This window comes from Dryobates pubescens, chromosome 22, assembly GCF_014839835.1.
Source record: "Dryobates pubescens isolate bDryPub1 chromosome 22, bDryPub1.pri, whole genome shotgun sequence".
In the NCBI taxonomy this organism is placed as follows: Eukaryota; Metazoa; Chordata; class Aves; order Piciformes; family Picidae; genus Dryobates; species Dryobates pubescens.
In genome coordinates, this window is record NC_071633.1 from 14408379 (window position 1) to 14435979 (window position 27601).

The following is a 27601-nucleotide window of genomic DNA, read 5'->3' on the forward strand; positions in this document are numbered from 1 at the left end:
AGCTCTGCCAGGCACAGCTGAGCCTGCCAGGCTCCTGGGGCCATGCCCTTGACATTGGCTCCACGTGGGGACAAACATGGCAGCTGGTCACGGGGGCTGGGGCTGGGCCAGCCAAGGTGACCTTGGGGCAAGGGACCTGGTAATGGCTGGACTCAGTCTTCAAGATCTCTTTCCAAGTTAAACAATTCCATGATTCCATCCCATGACCTCCTTCCTCCCTGCTCTGCCGTGAGGAGGAGGCTGCTGCCTTCATCCCCCTCCTCCATCCCTCCAGCCCCCAGGACCAGGGAGCACCACCTCAGCCTGGTCCTGAGTCCTCTCCCAGCATGACTGCTCCCTGCCCAGCCCTCACACCCCAGCCAAGAGTCTTCTGCAACGACAGCCACCAGCAATGGGTCAGCAGGTCCCTTTACTCAGGGGAGTCCTGGGGTTTTCCACCCCTCCAGTGTCCTCCAGTCTGGCCCAAGACACCCCCAAATCACCTTGGGTCATGACAGGAGACACCTCACCTCTGTCACCCTGCTCCTTGCAGTCTCCTCACCCTACCCACCTAACTGTCACCTTCTCTCTGCCCCACACTGAGCCATCTTCACAGCCCCCACCCTCCCCCAACCCCCCCAAATCCCACTGAGATGGGGTGACAGCTCTGGCTGGAGATCCTGTCCCCACCCCTGTCCTGCTGGCACTGGGTCCACCACCCCTGCCCCCAGGGAAAGGTGGTGATGCCTTGCCACTCTTCCTGGCACCACATCAGTCCTCTTCTGGCCCCATGGAGGGGTGTGGGGCACTCAGCAGTGCTGGGTGGCTCTTGTAGTGCTTGGAGATCCAGATGAAGAGGAGGCAGTTGACCAGCTGGATCCCCACCAGCAGGAAGAAGTAGTTGTCCAGACGGCAGTGGTTGATGCTCCCTGTGGGGAAGAGGGTGGTCAGAGGGAAGGGAGGGTGGTCAGAGGGCAGAGAAGGTGGTCAGAGGGCAGGAAGGGTGGTCAGAGGCCAGGGAGGGTGGTCAGAGGGCAGGGAGGGTGGTCAGAGGGCAGGGAGGGTGGTCAGAGTGCAGGGAGGGTGGTCAGAGGGAAGGGAGGGTGGTCAGAGGGCAGAGAAGGTGGTCAGAGGCCAGGGAGGGTGGTCAGAGGGCAGGGAGGGTGGTCAGAGGGCAGGGAAGTTGGTCAGAGGGCAGGGAGGGTAGTCAGAGGGCAGGGAGGGTGGTCAGAGGGCAGGGAGGAGGGTGGTCAGAGGGCAGGGAGGGTGCTCAGAGGGCAGGACACCTCCATGGCCCACATCCCACCCCCACTGGCCATAGAAGCAGCCCATGGAGGAGGTGCCACCCACGTCCTCACCCCCAGGCTCAGCAGGGTCCTTTGGGCAGCGCATCCACCCATGGGTGGGCTGTGAGAGCAGGGCCAGCAGCCCCTCCCCCAGCAGGAAGCCCAGCCCAGAGGTGAAGCAGAAGAGCCCCATAAGGGCTCCCCTCATGGACCTGGGGGCCTCGGTGCAGGCAAACTCCAACCCTGTGGAGAGAAGAGAGGGAGCAGCTCGAACCCCCACCCTCCACCCGACCCAAGCTGCCTGCTGGGCAGGTGGATGCCCCGGGGGGAGGGCAGAGGTGGGCATGGCTCACTGGAGATGCTGACTAGGAGCTGGCTGATGCTGAGGAGAAGGTGCTGAGGGACTTGCCACCAGACTGGCAAGGTGGCAGCCACGTAGAGGTCCTCGCCAAGGAGCTGCGGCACCACCCGGCTGTGCCGCACGTACCGCAGCCGCTCCCGCTCCAAGAAGCCTGTGGGGGTGAGGACAGGGAGCTGGGAAGCCACCAAAGCCTGGCCTGTGGCATCATCCCAGCCCTGCCTGGGGCCTACCTGCTGTGAGGATGGAGGTGAGGCTGAAGAAGGCGCCCAGGGCCAGCCGCTCGAGCGCTGAGGGCAGCAGCTTGCGCCGGGCGAGGAAGGGGTCAATGATGTGGTTCTTCAGGGGCACCAAGGCCAGCAAGACCACCAGGTTGGCCAGGAGCAGCCAAGCAGCTGGGAACTGGGGAGCAGAGGCAGGTCAAGCCCTTTGCCCACCCTGGGGAGCTCAGCATCTGGTGGGACACCGTCAGCTCCACCGTCAGCTCCACCGTCAGCTCCACCGTCAGCTGCCGGCCTCATCCCTCACCGTGTAGGGAGCGTGCTGGAAGGTGCTGGGGATGTGGAGGTGAAGAGCTTGCAGCTGATAAGTTGCCTGGATCTGAAAGGCAGCAAGGTGGTGGCTCCAGGGACCACCACCTCCTGGATGGAGCCAGCACCAGGGAGGGTCCCTGCCTGGGGCAGAGTCCCCCTCACCTGCGAGTAGACCATCCAGTAAGGGATGAAGGTCAGCAGCACAGGCAGCACCCGGGCCAGCACCTGGAAGTTGGCAAGGTCCTCCTCGGGTGAAGGGGCTCCAGGCTGGGCTCTGCTGCTGGGGAGAGGGTCCTCAGCCTCCTGTGTGCTCAGCCTGGGGAGAGGGACAACGTGGGAATGGCCAGGGCTGGGAGAGTTCAGCCCCACGCAGGTCTCCCAAGCTTCTCACCTGGCCCTGGTGTCCCCCGGCCAGGCACAGCCCAAGTTCTTCAGGGCCAGCTTGATCATAGAAGAGACCTGGCTGCCTCTGGGGGGCTTGATGATGAAGGTGGGGGTGGCCAGGAGGAAGATGAGGAGAGCCAAGGCCAGGCAGGCAACGGGGATGAGGCAGCTGGCCAGCAAGCTGACGTGCTGCTGGACAAAGGCCAGCAGCAGCAGGGAGAAGGCAGCCCCAATGTTGGTGCTCCAGTAGAACCAGTTGAAGAAGCGGCGTGTGGCATCACCACCCTGCTCCCTCACCTGCCAGGGCAGAGGGATGGGCCCCAGGGCCGGCTCTGAGCCTCCCCGGTGCCCAACCTCAGCCCTAAGCACAAGGTTTCTGCTTCAGCCCCTGCCCCACCACCCTCCTGTGCCTCCCACCAGCCCTCCGCACCTCACCTCCTGCTTTCCCTCCCTCCCTCCTCCCCCCATCGGGGCTGCCCCGGGGATTTTGGAGGTGATCTGTGGGGTGCCACCCCCTCGTGGGAGCCTGCAGCCCACCCTTGGGCTCAGCAGAAGCGGGAGGGAGAGCCCCAGGTCCGCGGCGGCCCCTGCGGGATGCGACGGCCGGGAAGGGACAAAAGGGGAAGGGACAAAAGGAGAAGCGCCTCACCTGCTCGGCCCCGAAGGGGCTGAGGTTGGCTTTGATGGAGCTGACTCCCAAGGCCAAGACCAGGAGGCCGGTGTAGACGGTGGGGGCACAGTAGAGCTCGGGGGGGCGGCCCCGGCACGTCCCCCCGCGCTGCCAGGAGCAGTTGCGGAGGGTGCCGGCGGGCAGCTGCCCGCACAGCGACAGGCGCCCGTCCAGCGTGGCGGCGAGGGGCAGCACGCAGCCCACCAGCAGGCACAGGGCGAGGCTGAGCACCAGGCTGCCGTAGCGGCCGAGGTAGACGTCGGCCAACCAGCCACCGACGGGGGAGAGCAGGTCCGACGCGGCCAGGAAGAACGCGGCAGCCTGGGAAGCTTGGGCGGCCCCCCAGCCGAGGGTGCTGCTGCTGCTGAGGTAGAGCCCCAGGCCGCTGGAGGTGCTGAAGAAAGCCACCCCCGCCAGAGCCTCCACCACCAGCACGGCCACACGCCCCGCTCCCCGGCCCTGCGGCCCCGGGCCCACCCCCAGTAAGGGGCTGCGCTCCCCGCTGCCCCCCCGCCCGGCCATGCCCTGCCCGACGGCTCGGGTCCGCTGCTCGGCACCCCTCTAAGTGGGCAACCGAGGAGCTCCTTGTCCTGCCGCCCTCCTTTCTCCGTCCGCCTGGCCCCTCGCTGGGATGGACACCCGGCTGGGTGATGATCTTCAGCCTCCGGTCCCGCTCCGCAGCGGCCAGTTCCTCATTCCTGTCGAACAAACACATCATGTGACAGCCAAGGAGGCTGCTCCCTCCTGGGGGCTTCCCCAGGCCGCCCAGTTGGGCTGGGGCTTGGCTCAACCCGCACACCATCGCCCCCGAGCCTCCTGGGTCCTCAGCCCCTGCTCATCCTCCTCCACCAGTGCAGCTCTGGGTCCTCATCCCCTGCTCATCCTCCTTCAGCACAGCCCTGGGTCCTCAGCTCCTGCTCATCCTCCTCCAGCACAGCACTGGGTCCTCATCTCCTGCTCATCCTCCTCCAGCACAGCTCTGGGTCCTCATCCCCTGCTCATCCTCCTTCAGCACAGCCCTGAGTCCTCAGCTCCTGCTCATCCTCCTCCAGCACAGCCCTGGGTCCTCAGCTCCTGCTCATCCTCCTTCAGCACAGCCCTGGGTCCTCAGCTCCTGCTCATCCTCCTCCAGCACAGCCCTGGGTCCTCAGCTCCTGCTCATCCTCCTCCAGCACAGCCCTGGGTCCTCAGCTCCTGCTCATCCTCCTCCAGCACAGCTCTGGGTCCTCATCCCCTGCTCATCCTCCTCCAGCACAGCTCTGGGTCCTCATCTCCTGCTCATCCTCCTCCAGCACAGCTCTGGGTCCTCAGCTCCTGCTCATCCTCCTCCAGCGCAGCTCTGGGTCCTCAGCTCCTGCTCATCCTCCTCCAGCACAGCTCTGGGTCCTCAGCCCCTGCTCATCCTCCTCCAGCACAGCTCTGGGTCCTCAGGCCCTGCTCATCCTCCTCCAGCACAGCTCTGAGTCCTCAGCCCCTGCTCATCCTCCTCCAGCCCAGCTCTGGGTCCTCAGCTCCCTGATCCTGGGATTTCCCCTTGCTATGGAGGCATCAGAGCCCCACATACCCCAGAGGACACAGTTTGCCCTCCCCACCCCCCAGGACCAGTATAAACTGGGCTGGAGCCAAGCTCAGGGCTGCCACCCCAGCTCCCCACCAGTCCCAGGCCCCCAGTGCACTGGGGTTGGTTTATCTTCAGCCCAGTTTGATGAGGGAATGAGGCTTGGCTGGGGCTGGGAGTGCAGTTTGTGGCCTCCCCACAGCCCCCAGCATCCCTCCCCATGGCTCCCAGTAACCCCACAGCCCCCAGCATCCCTCCCCATGGCTTCCAGTATCCCCACAGCCCCCAGCATCCCTCCCCATGGCTCCCAGTAACCCCACAGCCCCCAGCATCCCTCCCCATGGCCCCCAGTATCCCCACAGCCTCCAAATCCCACCAGCCCACCAGCCCCTTTCAGCATCCCCAGCATCACCCCAGCATCCCCTCAGCTCCACAGCCCCTGGCACCCCTCCTCATAGCTTCCAGCATCCCCCTCCAGACTCTGGGATCCCCACAGCTCCCACTATCCCCACAACTTCCAGCATCCCACCAGCTCCTGGCATCCCCCTGGCCCCCAGCATTCCCAGCACCCCCATGGCTCCCAGGCTCCCACCAGCTCCTGGTATCCCCATGCCCCTCAGCACCTCCACAGCTCCCAGTAGCCCCCCCTGTCCCCCCACCATCAGGCAGCCCTACCTGGCAGAGGGACAAGGTCTCTGGCTCCTGGTGGTCCCACAGCCTCCTCTTGTCCACCTCAAGCCCCACACTCAGCTCCCATCACCCCATGGAGCTCCCAGAGCCTGGAGGACCCTGAGCCCCTCCGGTGCTGTCCCGACCCCCCGGCACGGTGCCACACCAGGACCTCAAAGGCCCACAGGTGCACAGCCTGGGGTGGTTCCTTCCTGCCCCTGTGGCTCCCACGACCCTGAGGGATGCCACAGGCTCACATCGTGGTCCCCAAGAGGACCTCAGCTCCACTCAGCCCCACCAGAAGCAAGCAGGATGAGGCCACCACCCCCACCCCCCCTCCTCTCGCTCTCCTCCTCCCCGGGGTGCTGAGCTGGCTTCCTGCAGCCCACGGCCACGGAGCAGAGAGCAGCAGAGAGCACGGGGAGCTCACATCCAAACCATGCCCCCAAGCTCCTGAAGGCAGGAGGAGGTCACCACCCAACCCTCAGCTGGCCATGGGGCTGCCCCCCAGCTGCTGAGCAGGATGGAGGGGCCCTGCCTGCTCTTGGTGGCTCTCTCGGCCCTGGTGCCCGCACAAGGTACGTCGGTGTCCCCCCCAGCCTCTGCCTTCCTGCCCCTCTCTGCCTGCTGGCACCCCTTGGTGCTGGCCCTGCCCCCTCCCTGGCTCCCAGTGGGGCAGGGGGGTGCGGGGAGCCTGTTGCCGGGGGGGGGTTGGGGGGCTGAGCCCTGCTGCTCCTCAGCTCTGCTCCACCCTGAGGTGCTCAGCGTGGCCACTGCCACCTCTGCCCTTCCTTGGGGTGGCCCTCCCCGTGGGGAGGGGGGTCCCTGCTTGGCCTTGGGGGGCTTTGAGGACCCTGCTTAGGGGGTGGTGGCTCTGGGGGCCCTAAAAGTCCTCTTGGGACCATCCCACCCCAGCACCTCCCAGCCCTGTGGTGCCCTCCTGCTTCTGGCAGCTGTGAGCCAAGCCCACCCTGACTGCTCCTGCCACCAGGGTCACCCCAGGGTGGGTTTGGGGGGCAATGTCCCTTGGTGGGAGTGAGGGAAAGGGGTTTGGTGGCCACCAGGGTGGGTTGGGGGGATGATGTCCCTCGGTGGGAGTGAGGCATGTGGGTCTGGTGGCCACCAGGGTTATCCCAGGGTGGGTTTGGGGGGATGATGTCCCTGGGTGGGAGTGAGGGATGTGGGTCTGGTGGCCACCAGGGTCACCCCAGGGTGGTTTGGGGGGCAATGTCCCTTGGTGGGAGTGAGGGAAAGGGGTTTGATGGCCCAACCCACCAGGGTGGGTTGGGGGGATGATGTCCCTGGGTGGGAGTGAGGGATGTGGGTCTGGTGGCCCCCAGGGTTATCCCAGGGTGGGTTTGGGGGATGATGTCCCTGGGTGGGAGTGAGGGATGTGGGTCTGGTGGCCCCCAGGGTTATCCCAGGGTGGGTTTGGGGGATGATGTCCCTGGGTGGGAGTGAGGGATGTGGGTCTGGTGGCCCCCAGGGTCACCCCAGGGTGGTTTGGGGGATGATGTCCCTGGGTGGGAGTGAGGGATGTGGGTCTGGTGGCCCCCAGGGTCACCCCAGGGTGGTTTGGGGGGCAATGTCACTCGGTGGGAGTGAGGGATGTGGGTCTGGTGGCTCTGTGGGGGGACCCTAAAAGAGGTCTTGGGGACCCCCCAGCCCAGCAGCAGCAAGCAGCCCCTCTCCCTCAGCAGGGCTGGTGGGCAGGGAGGCAGCAGGCTCGGCAGCACCTCCTGAGCTCAGCGCCACCCAAGGCTTCGGCTCTGCCAGCGGTGAGTCCTGCCCCAGCGGCACCAGCTCAGGGCCACATCCTGCCTCCTCCAGCCTGTGAGCAGAGCCCAGGCCAGGGCTCGGTCCCAGGGCACATCCCTTCACCCCCAGGGGCGATGTGAGGAGCCCAGGAGCGAGGTTTCGGGGCGCAAAGGAGCCGCAGCCGCGGGCCCTGAGCAGGCTGCTGGCGGTGCCCGTTCTGTGCCAGCCTGGGGATGGCATTTTGGCCACCACGCCCCAGCACAGCAGGGGGCGGGGGGGGGGGCTGCACATTCCTGCACCTCCTCCATCTGCCCCCCCCCTCAAGCCTCCTCACGGTCTCCATGCCAAGGGACCCTTTGGTTTGCCATCTGCCGGCTGGCACGGCAGGGGCGAGGGAGCAGCCCCAGCTCCGCTGCTGGCAGCAGCCAAACCTTCTGCTCCAGGCTGGAGATGATCCAAAGGAGGGATGAGGGAGGGGGCTTGCCCACCCCCCCCAGCACCCACTGACCTCACTCCTCCTGCCACCTCGGCGGCTGCCAGCTCCCAGCCGAGCTTTGGTGGGGGGGGGGGGCGTCTGTCTGGCGGCATGTCCGTCTGTCCCGCCACCGTGCTGCCACCTCCTGTCCGGCTCCGAGGGGTCACTCGGCTCAAAACGGGAGGGGAGATCCTGGTGGGCTCAGCCTCTCATGCCCTGCTCTGCCCCTTGCTCCTCGCAGCCCCCACGGAGGCAGCAGCACCGCCCAGGACCCCGGCGGGAAGTGGGGCTGGGAACACCTCGGGGGCACCAGGTGAGCGTAGGAGAGACCTCCCTGCACCCACGCTTGGGTGGGCAAGGGGCTGGTGGCACAGGAGGGACCTCCCTGCACCCACACTTGGGTGGGCAAGGGGCTGGTGGCACAGGAGGGACCTCCCTGCACCCACACTTGGGTGGGCAAGGGGCTGGTGGCACAGGAGGGACCTCCCTGCACCCACACTTGGGTGGGCAAGGGGCTGGTGGCACAGGAGGGACCTCCCTGCACCCACACTTGGGTGGGCAGCAGGATGGCGACTCCTCTGCCCCCTGCAGCTGGCGGCCCCGGGGGGCGGCCCCGGGGGGCACCCCCAGCGTCCCCTCCACCTCTTTCCCCTGCCCCAGGTGCCAGGGCGCTGCGGCTGGTGGGTGGCCGGAGCCGGTGCGAGGGTCGAGTGGAGCTGGAGCTGGAGGGGACGTGGGGGACGGTTTGTGATGACAGCTGGGACCTGGCCGACGGCGACGTGGTGTGCCGGCAGCTGGGCTGCGGGCGAGCCCTGCGCGCCCCCGGCGCCGCCGCCTTCGGCCGGGGCAAGGGAAGCATCCTGCGGGACGAGGTGGGATGCGAGGGCCACGAGGAGCACCTCTGGGACTGCCCAGGGGAGCCGCAGCACGACTGCAGCCACAAGGAGGACGCCGGCGTGGTGTGCTCAGGTGGGTCTGGGGGCGCTGGGCTGGGTGGGACACCGAGAGGGGTTTGGGCTCCGAGGGGGGCAGAGGTGCCAAGGAATCACAGAGTGGGTTGGGTGGGAAGAGAGCTCGGAGGTCGTGGGGTCCAAGCCTTCCCCCAGCACTGCCCAGGGCACCCCCAAACCCTCAGCACCACAGCTCCAGGGCTTGGAAGCCCCTCCAGGGATGGAGACTCCACCACTGCCCTGGGCAGCCTGGGACAGACCTTGACAACCTCAAGGGCAAGAAACTGCTCCTCAGGTCCAACCTAAACCTCCCCTGGGGCAGCCTGAGGCCATTGCCTCTTGTCCTGGCACTTGTTCCTTGGCACAAGAGCCCAACCCCCTCCTGGCTCCAGGCTCCTTGCAGGGAGCTGCAGAGAGCCAGAAGGTCTCCCCTCAGCCTCCTCTGCTCCAGGCTCAACACCCCCAGCTCCCTCAGCTGCTCCTCCCCAGCCCTCTTCTCCAGACCCTTCCCCAGCTTGGTTGCCCTGCTCTGGCCCTGCTCCAGCTCCTCGATGCCCTTCTGGGAGTGAGAGGCCCAAAACTGCCCCCAGGATTCCAGCTGTGGCCTCAGCAGTGCCCAGCCCAGGGGACAATCCCTGCCCTGCTCCTGCTGGCCACACTCTTGCTGCTCCAGGCCAGGCTGCTGGTGGCCTCCTTGGCCAGCTGGGCACCCCCTGGCTCATCCCCAGCTGCTGTCACCAACCCCCCCAGGGTCCTTTCCCACCAGGCAGTTTCCAGCCCCTCTGCCCCCAGCCTGAAGCCTTCCTGGGGTGGTTGTGAGCCAAGTGCAGGACCCAGCTCTTGCCCTTGGTGAACCTCCTCCCATTGACCTCACCATGGATCCAGCCTGGCCAGACCCCTCTGCAGAGCCTCCTGAGCAGGGTAAGAAGGGGCAGAGCAGGTTGGCCACCTCCCTCCCCACTCTGTGCCCCCAGAGCACCAGGAGTGGAGGCTGTCTGGGGGCCGGGACGGCTGCGCCGGCCGGGTTGAGGTCTTCTTCCGCGGGCTGTGGAACACGGTGTGCGACAGCAGCTGGTACCAGCTGGAGCCCCGGGTGCTGTGCCACACCCTGGGCTGTGGGGAGCCCCTCCAGCACCTCTCCTTCGACCACACCTTGCCTGGCAAGATGCTCTACGAGTGTGAGAGCCCCCAGCCCTCCCTGGCCCACTGCAAGTGGACCTACAACAAGTCAGCTCCCTGCTACCAGTCGCGGGCGGCCGGCGTGGTCTGCAACGGTATGGGACCCCCCTGGGCCCCCCTCCCCTTGCTTGTCCCCTTGGGGTTCTGGGCTCTGTCCCTTTATCTGTGGCCACCAAGGTCCCCTTGCTTGCCCCCTTGGGGTTCTGGGCTCTGTCCCTTTATCTGTGGCCACCAAGGTTCCCTTGCTTGTCCCCATGGGGTTCTGGGCTCTGACCCTTTATCTGTGGCCACCGAGGTTCCCTTGCTTGTCCCCATGGGGTTTGGGCTCTCTCCCTTTAATTTTGGCCACCAAGGTCCCCTTGCTTGTCCCCATGGGTCTGAGCTCTGTCTCTTTATCTGTGGCCACCAAGGTTCCCTTGCTTGTCCCCATGGGTCTGAGCTCTGTCCCTTTATTTATGGCCACCAAAGTCCCCTTGGGTTTGGGCTCTGTCCCTTTATTCATGGCCACCAAGGTCCCCTTGCTTGTCCCCATGGGGTTCTGGGCTCTGTCCCTTTATTTATGGCCACCAAGGTCCCCTTGGGTCTGAGCTCTGTCCCTTTATTTATGGCCACCAAGGTCCCCTTGGGTCTGGGCTCTGTCCCTTTAGTCATGGCCACCAAGGTCCCCTTGCTTGTCCCCATGGGGTTCTGGGCTCTGTCCCTTTATCTGTGGCCACCAAGGTCCCCTTGCTTGTCCCCTTGGGTCTGGGCTCTGTCCCTTTATTTATGACCACCAAGGTCCCCTTGCTTGTCCCCTTGGGTTTGGGCTCTGTCCCTTTATTTATGACCACCAAGGTCCCCTTGCTTGTCCCCATGGGGTCTGGGCTCTGTCCTTTTACTTGTCCCCTCCCACTCATCTTCTTGTGCTCCTCCATCCCTGCTCTTCTCTTGCCAGGCTCTCAGGGCTTGCAGCCCCCGAGCTCCACGGCCATGGTGGCACCAAGCAACAGCACCCTGCTGGGTGGTGAGTGTCCTGCAGAGCTTCACCCACGGCCTGGGGCTGCCTGGGGCTGCCTGGGGCTGCCTGGGGCGGTCTGGGGCTGCCTGGGGCTGCCTGGGGCTGCCTGGGGCGGCCTGGGGCTGCCTGGGCAACCTCCCCTCCCCCCTCCTGACCTGGAGGAAGGGTGCCCGAGGTGTGAGCAGCTCTGTCCTTTCTCTGTCCCAGCTGAGGAGGGTTCTGAGGCCACAGGGCCCCTGGCCCCTCTGCACCTGCCACTCTTGGTCCTCTGCCTGGTCCTGGCAGCGCTGCTGCTCCTCGCTGTGCTGGCCTTCACCATCGCCCTGCTGAGGCTGAGGAAGAGGAGCGGTAAGGAGCCCTCGGGGTAGGCTCAGGCCACGGATGAGGTGTGGTGGGGTCGAAATTCAACCCCCCCCCCACCCCAGCTGGCACTGCCTGGGAGCCAAGCCACTGAGTGGGTGCAATCTCTTGTCCCCCACAGCCCACCCCGTGTCCCCCCTGGGTCTAGCCGGCCCGGTGCTGATGAGCCACAGCGCCCAGAGCCCCAACGCCACCTCTGGGACCCCCAACGAGTACAGGGAGCCCCCTCCCAGCCTTCCCAAAGCAGCAGGTAGGGCTGCTAGGGCAGTGGTGTCCCCGTGGAGGGGGCTGGAGGGCAGGAGGTCCTGGCTGGTGATGGCTGCCCCACCTCCATCTCGCCCCCCAGACCCCCCGGTGCCCCCCGGCAAGGACCCCGACCCCGACTCCGACTCGGACTACGAACACTACGACTTCAGCAGCAAGCCCCCCGTGGCCCTCTCCACCTTCTACAGTGAGCCCAGCCCCAAGATCTCCACCCCCACAGCCCTGGGACCCCCCCCCCAGCCTGCTCGGGGGTGCCCCTGTTGATGCCCCCTCCCTGCCCTCCCTCCAGACTCCCTGCGCCGGCAGCCTGGGGAGCAGCAGCTCCTGCTGAAGACCACCCCCGGGGGGAGGGAGCCCTCCCCTGCAGCAGGTAGGACGTGCTGGGCACCCATCCCTCTGTCCTGCAGCAGCTAGGGCATGATGGGCACCCAGCCCTCTGTCCCGTGGCGCTGGGCACCTGCTCATCCTGCCTGTGGGTGGGTGATGTGAGCCCTGTGCCCCAACAGTGCCACCCAGGCCGGGCCCCCTGTCCCGCGGCAGCTCCTCCACCTCTTCCTCCTCCTTTTCCTCCTCCTCCACCGAGCCCTATTGCAACGAGACGGCACCCACCATGCAGCCCCCCGCCCGTGGCACCCATGGCACCCACCAGCTGGCAGCACCCACCACCCACGGCTGCACTGCCTGCCCTGGCGCAGGTGGGCACTGCCAGGGGGGTGTGGGGAAGTGGGGGGGGGAGGAGGACAGGGAGTGGAGCAAGGATGGGGACAGGACCCCTGAGATGTGAGCAGGGATGGAGAGAGCCCAAAGATGGGAGCAAGGGATGGGGACAGCCCTGGAGACAGGGAGCAGGAGTGGAGAGAACAGGGCTGGAGAGACCTGGGGATGGGAGCAGGGGTGGAGAGACCTGGGGATGGGAGCAGGGGTGGAGAGACCTCGGGGATGGGAACAGGGATAGGAAGACCTCAGGGATGGGAGCAGGGATGGAGAGACCTCAGGGATGGGAGCAGGGATAGGAAGACCTCAGGGATGGGAGCAGGGATAGGAAGGTCTCAGGGATGGGCACAGGGATGGAGAGACCTCGGGGATGGGAACAGGGATAGAAAGATTTCAGGGATGGGAGCAGGGATAGGAAGACCTCAGGGGTGGGAGCAAGGGTGGAGAGACCTCAGGGATGGGAGCAGGGATAGGAAGACCTCAGGGATGGGAACAGGGATAGAAAGACCTCAGGGATGGGAGCAGGGATAGGAAGACCTCAGGGGTGGGAGCAGGGATAGGAAGGTCTCAGGGATGGGAGCAGGGATAGGAAGGTCTCAGGGATGGGAGCAGGGATGGTGACAATCCCAGGGAGGGAAGGGGAATGAAGGACTCCAGGGGACGGGAGCAGGAGGGCAGGACTGGAAGGGTGCAGCGAGTGAGCCCGTCGCCCCCAGCAGCGCCCCGTGTGCCCAGCCCAGCGCCGGCCCGGCCCGGGGCGCCAGCCCCAGCAGCCGACAGCTCCAGCACCTCCTCGGGGGAGTGGTACCAGAACGAGCAGCCCGGGGAGCCGGCCCCGCACGGCGGTGAGGACCCCCTGCGGGTGGAGGGGCACAGGGTGGCTGCAGGCTTTCTCTGTGCCCCCCGGCACCCACCTGACGGCCACTGTCCCTCCCAGGCTGCTCGGCTCCAGCCTGTCCCTCGAGGGGACACGAGTGGGACCCTGACTCTCCGGATGGCAGCGACTACGACGACGTCCAGGGCTCTGCCCGCTGAGGCTGTGCCACGGCAGGCAGAGGGACGTGGCAGGGCACACAGGGCGCTGTGTGTGGCCAGGGACTTGCCAGCAGCTCCTCCGGACCTCTCCAGACTTCTCCTCCGTGCCAGGGCACCGATCCCGCTGGCATCTGGGGGACGTTTGGTGCAGGAGAGCTGTGCCAGGCTGCCAGCTGCCATTAAAGGCTTCTCTCAGGGGCTCACTGTGTCACTTGGCCACAGGGCTGGCAGCTCACCGTGTCCCTTGGGCACAGAGCTGCCAGCTCACCATGTCCCTCAGCCAGAAGGGTGACAGGTACCTGTGTCCCTTGGGCACAGAGCTGCCAGCTCACCATGTCCCTTGGCCACAGGGGTGGCAGGTCACCATGTCCCTTGGCCACAGGGGTGGCAGGTCACCATGTCCCTCAGCCAGAAGGGTGGCAGGTCACCATGTCCCTTGGCCACAGGGGTGGCAGGTCACCATGTCCCTTGGCCACAGAGGTGGCAGGTCACCATGTCCCTCAGCCAGAAGGGTGGCAGGTCACCATGTCCCTTGGCCACAGGGGTGGCAGCTCACCATGTCCCTTGGCCACAGGGGGGGCACCTCACCATGTCCCTTGGCCACAGGAGGGGCAGCTCACCATGTCCCTTGGCCACAGGGGGGACAGCTCACCATGTCCCTCAGCCAGAAGGGTGGCAGCTCACCATGTCCCTTGGCCACAGGGGGGGCACCTCACCATGTCCCTTGGCCACAGGGGGGACAGCTCACCATGTCCCCTGGCCACAGAGGTGGCAGCTCACCATGTCCCTTGGCCACAGGGGGGACAGCTCACCATGTCCCTCAGCCAGAAGGGTGGCAGGTCACCATGTCCCTTGGCCACAGGGGGGGCACCTCACCATGTCCCTTGGCCACAGGGGGGACAGCTCACCATGTCCCCTGGCCACAGAGGTGGCAGCTCACCATGTCCCTTGGCCACAGGGGGGACAGCTCACCATGTCCCTCAGCCAGAAGGGTGGCAGGTCACCATGTCCCTTGGCCACAGGGGGGGCACCTCACCATGTCCCTCAGCCAGAAGGGTGGCAGGTCACCATGTCCCTTGGCCACAGAGGTGGCAGGTAACCATGTCCCTTGGCCACAGAGGTGGCAGGTCACCATGTCCCTTGGCCACAGGGGTGGCAGGTCACCATGTCCCCTGGCCACAGACCTGGCAGGTCACCATGTCCCTCAGCCAGAAGGGTGGCAGGTCACCATGTCCCTTGGCCACAGGGGTGACAGCTCACCATGTCCCTTGGCCACAGGGGTGGCAGGTCACCATGTCCCCTGGCCACAGACCTGGCAGCTCACCATGTCCCTCAGCCAGAAGGGACCCACTCCCTCACCCTCCCCGGGTGGGATCCCAAACCCCGTGGGACCCTCCCTCGGGTGCCCATCTCGGCTGGCACAGCCAGGTGGAGCCTTGGGGTTCAGACATCCTCACTCTGTGCCTGGGGACAGGGGCACTGGTGGGCACCCACCCAGCAGCCCCCTCCCTCGCCCTCCCCGGGTGGGATCCCAAACCCCGTGGGACCCTCCCTCGGGTGCCCATCTCGGCTGGCACAGCCAGGCGCAGCCTCGGTGGAGCTTGGGGTTCAGACCTATACCCCCGTGGAAAATTCGTGGCCCCCCCTCCCCTTCCCCCCTCCCACCTCGGCCACATCCTTCAGCTGTTTACGGAGCAGAGAGGCTCCGGGGAACAAAGGCTGAGCCGCAACAAGGGAGGAAACGCCCGAAATAGCAGCGGGGCCCCGCAGACAAAGGGCTGCTGCCGGCGCAGAGGGCACGCCGGCGGGCATGGGGGTGGGCACAGGGCTAGCCCCGCTCCCCCGGCGCGGAGGGCTGGGGAGGAGAGGGTGGCAGCGGCCTCAAGGTGGTCGCCTGCTCCGTGGGGTGGGTGGGAAGTGGGCCGGGGGCTAGGGGTGGGGTGATGGCCAGGGCATGGAGGGGCTCAGAGGGTACCAACAGCCAGGAAGTTGCAGTGCCCCAGGGGTACTGGTGCCAAAGGGCTACAAGGAGCCCCCAAGAGGGCTCCTGAGCTGGCAGCTGGGAGGGCACCAAGCTGGGGCAGCTCTCTCTGCCTGGCCAAGGAGATGCAGAGCCTGCAAGGAGCCCCCAGGAGGGCTCCTGAGCTGGCAGCTGGGAGGGCACCAAGCTGGGGCAGCTCTCTGCCAGACCTCTGCCTGAGCCTGGCAGCCCAAGGCCACTTGCCACCCACTGCAACCCCAAAGAGCTTCCTCTTGAGTCATGGAAAAAAGAATAATCTTCACCCCAGAGAGAGAGTTTGGGGCAGGAAACACCCAGGGGAACCAACCCCCTGCTCAGGGCTGGGAACTGGAGCATCCTCTGGCTCTGGGGAGCAGCCCAGGGTGCTGGCAGCGGGGGCAGGAGCTGTCTCTAGCTCAGCAAGCTGCCCAGGGTGCCCAGGAGCCCTCCCTAGGCACCAGCTCAAGCTCAGCAAGCTGCCCAGGGTGCCCAGGAGCCCTCCCCAGGCACCAGCTCAAGCTCAGCAAGCTGCCCATGGTGCCCAGAAGCCCTCCCCAGGCACCAGCTCAAGCTCAGCAAGCTGCCCAGGGTGCCCAGGAGCCCTCCCCAGGCACCAGCTCAAGCTCAGCAAGCTGCCCATGGTGCCCAGGAGCCCTCCCCAGGCACCAGCTCAAGCTCAGCAAGCTGCCCAGGGTGCCCAGGAGCCCTCCCCAGGCACCAGCCCTCAGCAGAGATGGCAGCAGGTCAATGGCAATCAGCTGCCTTTGTTAGCATGCATGACCTGGATTTGGAGGCATTAATTAGGGCACAATCAATCAACTCCTCTCCCTTTCCCCTGCTCCATCACCACCAGTGCCCCACGTGCCCTTGCAGAGAGCTGCAGGGTGCCAGCCCCTGGCACAAGCAGGAGTGCACTGGCATGGAACCTCACTCACCACCCCCCCGGGGCTGCCCTGGCTGGTGGGGCATGGGGTGGCACAGCAGCAGCTGGAGGTGAGCCAGGGGGGGCCCAGCTGGCCAAGGAGGCCACCAGCAGCCTGGCCTGGAGCAGCAAGAGTGTGGCCAGCAGGAGCAGGGCAGGGATTGTCCCCTGGGCTGGGCACTGCTGAGGCCACAGCTGGAATCCTGGGGGCAGTTTGGGGCTCCTCACCCCAAGGAGGACATTGAGGAGCTGGAGCAGGGCCAGAGCAGGGCAACCAAGCTGGGGAAGGGGCTGGAGAATTGCAGCTGAGGGGGCTGTGGGTGTTCAGCCTGGAGCAAAGGAGGCTGAGGGGAGAGCTTCTGGCTCTCTGCAGCTCCCTGCAAGGTTGGTCTCAAGGACCAAGTGCCAGGACAAGAGGGAATGGCTTCAAGATGCTTCAGGGGAGCTTCAGGTTGGCCATGAGGAACAATTTGATGTCTTTGAGGCTTGCCCAAGCCTGGCCCAGGCTGCCCAGGGCAGTGGTGGAGTCCCCATCCCTGGAGGGGTTTCAGTGGAGCTGTGGTGCTGAGGGCTTGGTGCTGCCCTGGGCAGTGCTGGCTGAAGGCTTGGGCTCCATGACCTCAGAGTTCTCTTCCATCCCAAACCTTTCCATGGTTGCCTGGCTGTGGCAGGCCTGGCACAGAGCACAGCCTGGCCAGGGAGCTCCTGGCTGCCATCTCTGCTTCCTTTCCAGCAGCAGCATCCTTACCCTGGCCAAGGGCTGAGCCAAGCCCCCAGCATCCTCCCCCCGCCCCAGGCCAGCCAGGGGCAGAGCCAGGGGCTGAGGGCTTGGTGCTGCCCTGGGCAGTGCTGGCTGAAGGGTTGGGCTCTTAAAGGTCTTCTCCAACCCAAACCATTCTCTGGTTCCCTGGCACTGGCTCCTCCCCAGCAGGAGCCAGGGGTCTGGGCACGCCTCCTGCCTTGGCACCGGTGCCCCCCGCGGCGGTGCCAGCCACAGGAGGGCGAGTTGGGGGGGGGAGGGGGGAAGGGGGAAGGGGAAAGCAGCCCCCAGCACAGGGAGGTGATTCCTGGCAGGGGGATGGTGGTGGTCTCCTGCTGCCCCCTGGCAGGGAGCTGGGGCTGGTTTGGTGTGGTGGCCACCCCTGCTTCCCCCTCGCTGCCATCCAGGGGCTGGGCTCCCACACCAGCTCACCCTGGGGCTGGGATTTCCCCTGGGGAATGGTCCCCCCGGACCCCCCCCGAGCTCCCACCACCTCAAACCCCCTCCCTGACCCCTCCAGCTCCCACCACCCCAAACCCCCTCCCTGACCCCTCCAGCTCCCACCACCTCAAACCCCCTCCGTGACCCCCCCAGCTCCCACCACCTCAAACCCCCTCCCTGACCCCCCCCAGCTCCCACCACCTCAAACCCCCTCCCTGACCCCCCCAGCTCCCACCACCCCAAACCCCCTCCCTGACCCCCCCAGCTCCCACCACCTCAAACCCCCTCCCTGACCCCCCCCCCAGCTCCCACCACCTCAAACCCCCTCCCTGACCCCCCCAGCTCCCACCACCCCAAACCCCCTCCCTGACCCCCCCAGCTCCCACCACCCCAAACCCCCTCCCTGACCCCCCCCCAGCTCCCACCACCTCAAACCCCCTCCCTGACACCATCTCAAACCCCCTCCCTGACCCCCCCAGCTCCCACCACCTCAAACCCCCTCCCTGACCCCTCCAGCTCCCACCACCCCAAACCCCCTCCCTGACCCCCCCAGCTCCCACCACCTCAAACCCCCTCCCTGACCCCCCCCCCAGCTCCCACCACCCCAAACCCCCTCCCTGACCCCCCCAGCTCCCACCACCCCAAACCCCCTCCCTGACCCCCCCAGCTCCCACCACCTCAAACCCCCTCCCTGACCCCTCCAGCTCCCACCACCCCAAACCCCCTCCCTGACCCCCCCAGCTCCCACCACCCCAAACCCCCTCCCTGACCCCTCCAGCCCGTGCCCCTCAGCTCTCCTTTGGGAGCATCTTCTTGGAGCCCCCCAAGGGAGAGCTGAGCCCCTCTCAGAACTGAGAGATCAAGGAAAGTTGGGGGGGGAGGGAGGGAGGTGCTGATGGGAAGCCCCCCCCCCAAGATGGGGATGAGCACCAAGCCCTCCCTGCCCCCCCCCCAGGTTCCTGTCCCCTTTGCTCTGCTGCTGAGCAGGAGCTGGGGAGGCAGAGGAGGCCTCAGAGGAGCGGAGATGTGACGCAGAAAACCACAGGGAGAGGAAAACCAGCCCTGGCTCCCCCCCCCCGCACACCTCCTGCCTTCCTGGGCTGGGGAGCAGAGCTGCTGGGCCCCCCCTAACCCCCCCCCCCAGCTCCCCCCCTCCCGGGGCAACCTCCAGCTCAGGCACCAGCGCCAGGCTGGCTGCTGGCCGTGCCCATGGCTGCCCAGGTGCCCACCCTGCCCCTGCTGCTCCTCTGGCTGGGGATGTGGGGTGAGTAGGGGGAGGGGGAAGGGAAGGGGGGAGGGGGGGAGGGGCTTGGAATGGGGGAGGGAGGAGGGGGTGGGGGTCGTGGCTGCTTTAACCAAGTGCCAGCAGCAGTGGTGCCAGGGGGGCCCCGTGGGGTGCCCATGGGGTGGCCAAGGGGTGTCTGTGGGACGTGCAAGGGGTGCCCAAGGGGTGCTCAAGGGGTGGCCAAGGGGTGTCCAGAGAGTAAAGGGTGGCCAAGGGGTAGCCAAGGGGTAGCCAAGGGGTAGCCAAGGGGTAGCCAAGGGGTGTCCAGAGAGTAAGGGGTGGCCAAGGGGTGTCCAGAGAGTAAGGGGTGGCCAAGGGGTGTCCAGAGAGTAAAGGGTGGCCAAGGGGTGGCCAAGGGGTGGCCAAAGGGTAGCCAAGGGGTGTCCAGAGAGTAAGGGGTGGCCAAAGGGTAGCCAAGGGGTGTCCAGAGAGCAAGGGCTGCCCAAGGGGTGCCCAAGAGGTGCTCAAGGGATGTCCAGAGAGTAAGGGGTGCCCAAGGGGTGGCCAAAGGGTGTCCAAAGAGTAAGAGGTGCCCAAGGGGTGCCCATGGGGGGGTCCAATGGGTGTCCATGGGATGTGCAAGGGGTGCCCAAGGGGTGCCCAGAGAGCGTGTAAGGGGCATCCGGTGTCCAAGGGGTGCCCAAGGGGTGCCCAAGGGGTGCCCGAGGGGTGCCCGAGGAGGGGCCCAAGGGGTGCCCAAAGGGTGCCCAAGGGGTGCCAGTCTGCCTTTCCTGCTGCTGGGCAGACTTTGGGGTGCTCAGCCCTTGGCTGAGGGCCATGGGTGCTCCTGGCACGGTGACAGAGGATGCCCTGTGCCCACCCTGGGGCAAGCCCCAAGCACTGGGGCTGAGGCCAGGGGCTGGTGAGCAGCAGAGGAGTGCAGCCCTCCACATCTTTGTCCCCCTGTCCCTGGGGCACCCCAAGGTTGCTCACCCATGAGGACAGGAGGGCAAGCAGGGACCTCCCCACCCTCATGCCCTGCCAGTTCCTGCCCTCCTTGGCTGTTCCACCTGGCACTGTGCTGCTCCAGGTGGTGGTGATGATGATGATGATGGTGATGATGGTGATGATGATGATGATGGTGATGATGGTGATGATGATGATGATGATGATGATGATGGTGGTGGTGATGGCACCATCCATTGCTTCTTGGCCATCCCTTCCTCCCATGTTAGCTAATTAGGCACTGGGGCAGGGATTGTCCCCCCCTGGGCTGGGCACTGCTGAGGCCACAGCTGGAATCCTGGGGGCAGTTTTGGGCCTCTCACTCCCAGAAGGACATTGAGGAGCTGGAGCAGGGCCAGAGAAGGGCAACCAAGCTGGGGAAGGGTCTGGAGAACAGCAGCTGAGGGAGCTGGAGGTGTTGAGCCTGGAGCAAAGGAGGCTGAGGGGAGACCTTCTGGCTCTCTGCAGCTCCCTGCAAGGTTGGTCTCAAGGACCAAGTGCCAGGACAAGAGGGAATGGCTTCAAGGTGCTTCAGGGGAGCTTTAGGTTGGCCATGAGGAACAATTTGTTGCCCTTGAGGCTTGCCCAAGCCTGGCCCAGGCTGCCCAGGGCAGTGGTGGAGTCCCCATCCCTGGAGGGGTTTCAGTGGAGCTGTGGTGCTGAGGGCTTGGTGCTGCCCTGGGCAGTGCTGGCTGAAGGCTTGGGCTCCATGACCTCAGAGTTCTCTCCCATCCCAAACCTTTCCATGGTTGCCTGGCTGTGGCAGGCCTGGCACAGAGCACAGCCTGGCCAGGGAGCTCCTGGCTGCCATCTCTGCTTCCTTTCCAGCAGCAGCATCCTTACCCTGGCCAAGGGCTGAGCCAAGCCCCCAGCATCCTCCCCCCGCCCCAGGCCAGCCAGGGACAGAGCCAGGAGCCACTGGGGACTCCTCCCTGCCTCAGGAGCAGGACTGACCTCCTCTGTCCTCTGTCTTGCAGCTGTCCCCAGCCATGGAAGAGCCACACTGAGCCTTGGAGGTGAGTCTGTGGGGACAACACTTTGGGGACCTCCTCCTGGCTTCATTAGCAGCTCCTTGGCTTCACTGCTGCCTTCTTGGCCATGGCTTCACTGGCAGCTCCTTGGGGGTGGCTTCACTGGCAGCTCCTGGCTCATGTCCTCACTGGCAGCTCCTTGGGGGTGGCTTCACTGGCAGCTCCTGGCTCATGTCCTCACTGGCAGCTCCTAGCTCATGTCCTCACTGGCAGCTTCTTGCTGGTGGCTTCACTGGCAGCTCCTGGCTCATGTCCTCACTGGCAGCTCCTTGCTGGTGGCTTCACTGGCAGCTCCTGGCTCATGTCCTCACTGGCAGCTCCTTGCTGGTGGCTTCACTGGCAGCTCCTAGCTCATGTCCTCACTGGCAGCTTCTTGCTGGTGGCTTCACTGGCAGCTCCTGGCTCATGTCCTCACTGGCAGCTCCTTGGGGGTGGCTTCACTGGCACCTCCTGGCTCATGTCCTCACTGGCAGCTCCTGGCTCATGTCCTCACTGGCAGCTCCTTGGGGGTGGCTTCACTGGCAGCTCCTGGCTCATGTCCTCACTGGCAGCTCCTTGCTGGTGGCTTCACTGGCAGCTCCTAGCTCATGTCCTCACTGGCAGCTCCTTGCTGGTGGCTTCACTGGCAGCTCCTGGCTCATGTCCTCACTGGCAGCTCCTTGCAGGTGGCTTCATTAACAGCTCCTCAGCCACAGCTTCATGACTGTGGCCAAGAGACCAGCTCCACTGCCTCATGGGCTCCACGCAGACAGGTCTCCACAGCTCAGCTTCATGCTGTTTGCCCCCCCCAACCCCTCTCCCAGCTGCCCAGGGAGCCCTCTCCACTCCCTCTCCTCCCTGCCTCTGTCTGCCACAAGCCCCAGCCGCCACCACAGGCCACCAGCCGCAGCGAGAGGTTGGCCCAAGAGCTTTTGCAGCCCTGGGTGGAGCAGGAGGTGAGGAGGGCAGCCTCTAACCGCTGTGTTTTCCCAGCCAAGCCCAGGCTGCAGCTCTCTGGGGACGGCCACCGCTGCTCTGGGATGCTGGAGGTGCAGCGGGAGGCCAGCTGGAGTCGCCTGTGCTGGGACAGCTCCCTCGAAGCCTTCCTGGACGGCACCTGCCGGCAGCTGGGCTGTGGCCCCTCCGCCTCCAAGCCCCTCCAGGCCATTGGCAGGGTTGGGAAGGAGCCACAGGTGAGGCTAGAGGGGTGCTGGAGGCCGGCGACAAAGCAGCTGGCAAGGTGCTTCTTGGTGCCAGCAAACTGCACCCACCACATCTTCCTCAACTGCAGCGGTGAGTCTGGACCCCCCCCTCCCCTGCCCCCCATCCCTGCAGCCCCCCAACATGTCCCAACCTGCTGCTCCTCTTCTCGTCTCAGAGCCGGTGAACACCACCCCCGAACCCACACCAGTGCCACCAAGCACCACGCTGGAACCCACTGGTGAGAGGCTCACCCCTGCCCGGGGCCGGGGCAGGGCGACTAAGCTCCGGGCAGGGTGGGCTTGGGGACTTCTTGCTCGGCAAGGGGAGGAAAGGGTGGCCCCGGTCTGCAGGGAGATCTTCCTCCCCCTGCTCTTCCTCAGGACCTCCCAGGCTGCTGCTGGTGGACGGAGATGTGCCTTGCTCAGGCTTCGTGGAGCTGCACAAAGAAGGGCTGTGGGGAGCTGTGGCCAGCAGCCCAAGCCTGTGGCCACGAGTGGCCACCGAAATCTGCCGGCACCTGGGCTGCGGCCCGGCCGCCCCCAGCGGGGACCGCGGCGAGCCGGAGCCGGGCAGCCTCCTGCCGGTGAGCTGGGAGGTGCTGGAGCCCTGCGGCAGCCCCTCCGTCCTCAGCTGCTTCGGCAGGACCGGCAGGCAGCGGGGCAAGCCTCCTGCCTTCATCACCTGTGAAGGTCAGCCCTCAGCCTGCCGGGCTCCCTGCTCCGGCCCCGCAGCCCTGCGCTTGCCCCGGGGCCGCTCCTGCCCGCGCAGAGCTGGGAGAGCCCTTGAGGGGGGAGGGGAGGACCAGGGGGCCGCAGGGCGGACAGCTGAAGCCCTGAGCAGAGGAGCAGCCCCACCTCCACCTGCCCCACATCACCTGCCCCACGCCCCCCAACACCTGCCCCATGCCCACATCACCTGCCCCATGTACCCCACCTGCCCCATGCCCCCCATCACTTGCCCTATGCCCCCCAACACCTGCCCCGTGCCCACATCACCTGCCCCATGCCCCACAACAACTGCCCCATGTACCCCACCTGCCCCATGCCCCCCATCACCTGCCCTATGCCCCCCAACACCTGCCCCATGCCCACATCACCTGCCCCATGCCCCACAACAACTGCCCCATGTACCCCACCTGCCCCATGCCCCCCATCACCTGCCCCATGCCCCACAACACCTGCCCCATGCCCACATCACCTGCCCCATGTACCCCACCTGCCCCATGCCCCCCATCACTTGCCCTATGCTCCCCAACACCTGCCCCATGCCCACATCACCTGCCCCATGCCCCACAACAACTGCCCCATGTACCCCACCTGCCCCATGCCCCCCATCACCTGCCCTATGCCCCCCAACACCTGCCCCATGCCCACATCACCTGCCCCATGTACCCCACTTGCCCCATGTCCCCCCCATCATCTCCCCATCACAAACATCTCCCTACCACAAACACTTCCCCACCAGAAGCTTCTCTCCATCTCCCCACCACCATCTCCCCACCACCTCCATCCTCTCCCCTCCACCACCACCTCCCCGCCAGCAGCTTGCTGCAGCAGGCAGATCCCAGCTGCAGGCTGAGGGAGAGGCTCCCTCCAGCCCCTGCCACCTGCCTGAGCTGGGGGCTCTGGGGCTTTGCTGGGCAGCAGCTGCCAGAGCCCCTTCCCTGCTTCGTGTCCCCGGGGCGGGGGGGACGCAGCTCGAAGCTGCCCTGCGCGCAGCCTGGGGGCAGCTCAGAGCGGCCAGGACGCTGCGAGCCGCTCCCAGCGGGCGGGGGCCCAAAGCCGCGACCCCAGCAGCCGCCTGCGGGGCCACCCCCCCCGGATCTGAGCCCCCTTCAACCCCTCTGCAGGCTCCCGAGCCCTGAGGAGGCTGGGGGGCGGCGCCACGCCGTGCGAGGGGGAGCCGGAGGTGTTTCACCGGGGCAGGTGGCAGGGGCTGTGTGACAGCAGGGAGCAGCGAGCCCGGCGCGGCCAGCAGCTCTGCCGGGAGCTGCAGTGCGGCAACCTCTCCTCCAGCACCAAGAGCCAGGCCCCACCCGCCCTGGGGGTCGCCTGCAGGGCCCCCAGCCTGCACCTCTGCCCTGGCCCCCTCGACCCGCTGCAGATGTGCTCCCGGACCAGAGTTGTGTGTGAGCCACCCTGGCAGGCTGGGGGCAATGGGGGCTGGGGGCAGCGCCACCTGCAGCACCTGCTGCTGGGGTGGTGCTGGGATAGAGTTGGGATGGTGCTAGGGTGGAGCTGAGACAGAGCTGAGACAGAGCTGAGGTGGTGCTGGGGTAGTGCTGAGACAGAGATGAGATGGAGCTAGGATGGAGCTGGGACAGAGCTGAGATGGAGCTAGGATGGAGCTGCAATGGTGCTGGGACAGAGCTGGGATGGTGCTGGGACAGAGATGAGGTGGATCTGGGATGGTGCTGGGACAGAGCTGAGATGGAGCTAGGATGGTGCTGGGACAGAGCTGAGATGGAGCTAGGATGGTGCTGGGACAGAGCTGGTATAGAGCTGGGATGGATCTGGGATGGTGCTGGGACAGAGATGAGATGGAGCTAGGATGGTGCTGGGATGGAGCTGGGACAAAGCTGGGATGGAGCTGGGGTAGAGATGAGATGGAGCTGGGATGAAGCTGGGGTGGTGCTGGGACAGAGCTGAGATGGAGCTGGGGTGGAGCTGATATTTCCACCCCTGGAGAAGGGGCAGAGGGAGTAAGCTTGGGGCAGGGCACAGGGAAATCCTCTCCCAGGCTCCTTGCAGCCCTCCTGGTAGGGTGGGAGGTGCCCAAGCTGCCCTTGCCCGGGCAGAAGAGGCTTCTCTGGTGCCAGCTGTCCTCTTCCCCAGGTCAGGACTCCAAGCCACAGCCTGTTGGCACACCTGCAGGCACCATCGTCAGCATCTGCCTGGCCCTGCTTCTCCTGGGCGTCCTCCTGCTCATCTGTGGCCCTCCAGCCTACAGGAGGCTGGTGAAGAGAAGTAGGTGGAAGGAAGGAGAAGGTGGAAGAAAGGAAAAAGAAGGAGGAGGTGGAGGGAAGGAAGGAGAAGGAGGAGGTGGAAGGAAGGAGAAGGGGGAGGTGGAAGGAAGGAAGGAGAAGGGGGAGGTGGAAGGAAGGAGAAGGGGGAGGTGGAAGGAAGGAGAAGGGGGAGGTGGAAGGAGCAGGAGGAGGTGGAAGGAGCAGGAGGTGGAAGGAAGGAGAAGGAGGAGGTGAAAGGAAGGAAGGAGAAGGAGGAGGTGGAAGGAAGGAGCAGGAGGAGGTGGAAGGAGCAGGAGGTGGAAGGAAGGAGAAGGAGGTGGAAGTAGAACTTCTCCTCCTCCTCCTCCTGCTCCTCCCATCAGCACGGGGCAGCTCAGGGTTGGCAGCTCCATGCATCCATCCCTCTCCCCTCCATCTCCTTAAGGGGGAGGGGATGCAGGTGGGGCTCAACCTGACAGATCCCCCCTGCCTCATTGTCCCCCAGCAGCTCTCTTTGTCCCCAAGCCTGCAGGGCAGGGGGGCTGGGGGGGATTAGACACTGAGTGGACACAAAGGAGCAGGCAGAAGGTCTCGGGGGGGATTACTGGGCTGGGGAGATGATTTGGGGTGACAGATGGGGTCTGGGGGGGGTGTGTGGGTGGGGAGGCAGCTGGAGGAAGCCAAGCTTGGGGCAGGAGCATGAGATCCACCCCCAGCACCACCTCTGCCTTCCAGTCTCCAAGAAGAAGCAGCGGCAGTGGATCGGCCCCACAGGGCTCAGCCAGACGGGTGAGGAGATGCCCCCCTCTGGGCACAGAGCTGGGGCTTGGGGGGGTGGGCTGCTCGGCCTCATGCTTCCTTTCCCCCTCCCCATCCTCCCAGCCCCCAAGAGCGGAGCAGGCTGCGGAGGGTGGGGGTGTGAGCGGGGCAGGCTGCTCGGCTCAGCCCCGGCTCTCGTTTCCTGCCTTGACTCAGATGAGAACTCGGCCGGGAGCGCCGAGCCCCAGCTCTGATGGCACAGGAGCAGCTCCTGCTCTTACTCAGCCCCCAGCTCGGGGGGTTGGGCTTGAGGGAGGGCGGGGAGGGGAGAGGAAGGTGGTGTCACCCGGAATCTGCAGCTGAGGGTCCCCAGACCCCCACCCCAGAAGCTGCCTCCCATCTTCTCTTCCAGTCTCCTTCCACCGCAACAGCACCGTCAGCAGGAGGCCACGGGCCGAGGGACAGAGGGGGCAGGGGGTGGACAATGACTATGCTCAGCCCCCCCAGAGGAGCTCCTGCCTCTCAGCTTACCCAGGTAAGAGCAGCAGAGCCTCGGCAGGGGCTTCTCCCTGCTCCCTTCCCCACGGGTGTCAAGCAGGGGAGGATGCACCCCGGGCAAGAGCACCGCGGTGAGGCAGCAGCCCAGGGGGAGAGGACTGCAGGGGGACCCTGCCAGGCTGGAGAGAGGGCAGAGTCCCAGGGCAGGAGAGTGAACACAGCCAAGTGCCAGGCTCTGCACACTGCCCACAGCAACCCCAGGCAGTGCTACAGGCTGGGGGCAGAGTGGCTGAGAGCGGTCAGGCAGAGAGGGACCTGGGGGTAGTGGTTGACAGCAGCTGAACAGGAGCCAGCAGTGTGCCCAGGTGGTCAAGAGGGCCAAGGGCATCCTGGCCTGCATCAGGAACAGTGTGGCCAGCAGGAGCAGGGAGGTCATTGTGCCCTGTGCTCAGCACTGCTCAGGCCACACCTGGAGTCCTGTGTCCAGTTCTGGGCTCCTCAGTTTAAGAAGGATGTTGAGCTGCTGGAAGGTGTCCAGAGAGGGGCAACAAAGCTGGGGAGGGGTCTGGAGCACAGCCCTGTGAGGAGAGGCTGAGGGAGCTGGGGTTGCTTAGCCTGCAGAAGAGGAGGCTCAGGGGAGACCTTCTTGCTCTCTCCAGGTCCTTGAAGGGAGGTTGGAGCCAGGTGGGGGTTGGTCTCTTCTCCCAGGCACCCAGCAGCAGAACAAGAGGCCACAGTCTCAAGCTGTGCCAGGGGAGGTTCAGGCTGGAGGTTAGGAAGAAGTTCTTCCCAGCAAGAGAGATTGGCCATGGGAATGTGCTGCCCAGGGAGGTGGTGGAGTCCCCATCCCTGGAGGTGTTTAGGAAGAGCCTGGATGGGGCACTTGGTGCCATGGTTGAGTTGATTAGATGGTGCTGGGTGATAGGTTGGATTTGATGATCTCAAAGGTCTCCTCTCCAAACCTCTCCTCTCCAAACCTCTCCCCTCCCTTTTCCCCTCCCCTCCTCTCCTCTCCAACTCCTCCATTGCTGATGGGCTTCACCAGACCTGGGGGTCAACCTCAGACCCTCCCCAGCCCCCATCATGAGCTTCCCCCTTGCCCTCCCCAGCCCTGGAAGGTGCATGCAGAGCTTCCAACCCTGCGGACAACTCCTCCGACAGCGACTACGACCTGAGCTCTGCCCGCAGAGTGTGACCTTCCCCTCCTCAGCACCTGCCTCCAAGCTGCCCCTCTGCCCCCAGCTGAGCCAGTGCCAGCCAGCCAGCGCTGTGCCAGGCTGGTGGCACAGGTGACAGCCAAGCTGTGCAGCTGCTGGACCGTGCAGGCCTTCGCTGAGCAGCTCCTGCCCTCCGCAGGCAGAGCTGGGACACGCCGAACGAAAAGGGGAGCTGGGACCTGGCACCAGAGGCTCCTGCCCATGGCAGGGGCTTGAACCAGAGGGAAGCAAAGAATCATGGACTCAGAGGATGGTTTGGGTTGGAAAAGGACCTTCAAGGTCACAGAGTCTCCAAGCCTTAACCCAGCGCTGCCCAGGACAGCCCCAAACCCTGGCCCTCAGCAGCACAGCTCCAGGGCTTGGAAACCCCTCCAGGGATGGAGACTCCGCAGTCCCAGACTGCTTTGGGTGGGATGGAACCTTCCCAACTCATCCAGTCCAACCCCCTG

At 65.6% G+C, this 27601-nt stretch overlaps 2 protein-coding genes across 2 annotated transcripts; one reads left to right on the plus strand and one right to left on the minus strand.

Annotated features, from left to right (window-relative positions):
• Positions 1–728: 728 nt before the first annotated feature.
• SLC15A3 (solute carrier family 15 member 3) lies at positions 729–3732 on the minus strand. The gene is given in 8 exon segments (XM_054172039.1): positions 729–904; positions 1346–1508; positions 1619–1777; positions 1857–2061; positions 2152–2223; positions 2319–2466; positions 2548–2837; positions 3190–3732. Coding segments are annotated over 8 exon segments (1734 nt in total). The 3' UTR covers positions 729–750.
• A 4049-nt stretch (positions 3733–7781) lies between these two features.
• Positions 7782–27130, plus strand: LOC104296259 (uncharacterized). Its single transcript, XM_054172040.1, has 18 exons — positions 7782–7983; positions 8331–8639; positions 9595–9894; positions 10734–10799; positions 11004–11144; positions 11278–11414; positions 11526–11607; positions 11710–11790; positions 11927–12096; positions 13072–13173; positions 21410–21824; positions 21910–21972; positions 22115–22423; positions 23584–23862; positions 24569–24700; positions 25414–25467; positions 25850–25972; positions 27045–27130. The coding sequence occupies exons 1-18, from the start codon at positions 7782–7784 to the stop codon at positions 27128–27130; spliced, it is 3051 nt and encodes a 1016-aa protein (XP_054028015.1).
• Positions 27131–27601: the final 471 nt, after the last annotated feature.

Excerpts from the sequence above, each read along its gene's own strand:
- LOC104296259 (XM_054172040.1), top strand. The coding sequence starts at position 7,782 with ATGTCCGTCTGTCCCGCCACCGTGCTGCCACCTCCTGTCCGGCTCCGA. Across the intron at positions 7,984-8,330 it reads GAACACCTCGGGGGCACCAG|GTGCCAGGGCGCTGCGGCTG; the intron begins GTGAGCGTAGGA and ends CCCCTGCCCCAG. Across the intron at positions 9,895-10,733 it reads GGCCGGCGTGGTCTGCAACG|GCTCTCAGGGCTTGCAGCCC; the intron begins GTATGGGACCCC and ends TTCTCTTGCCAG.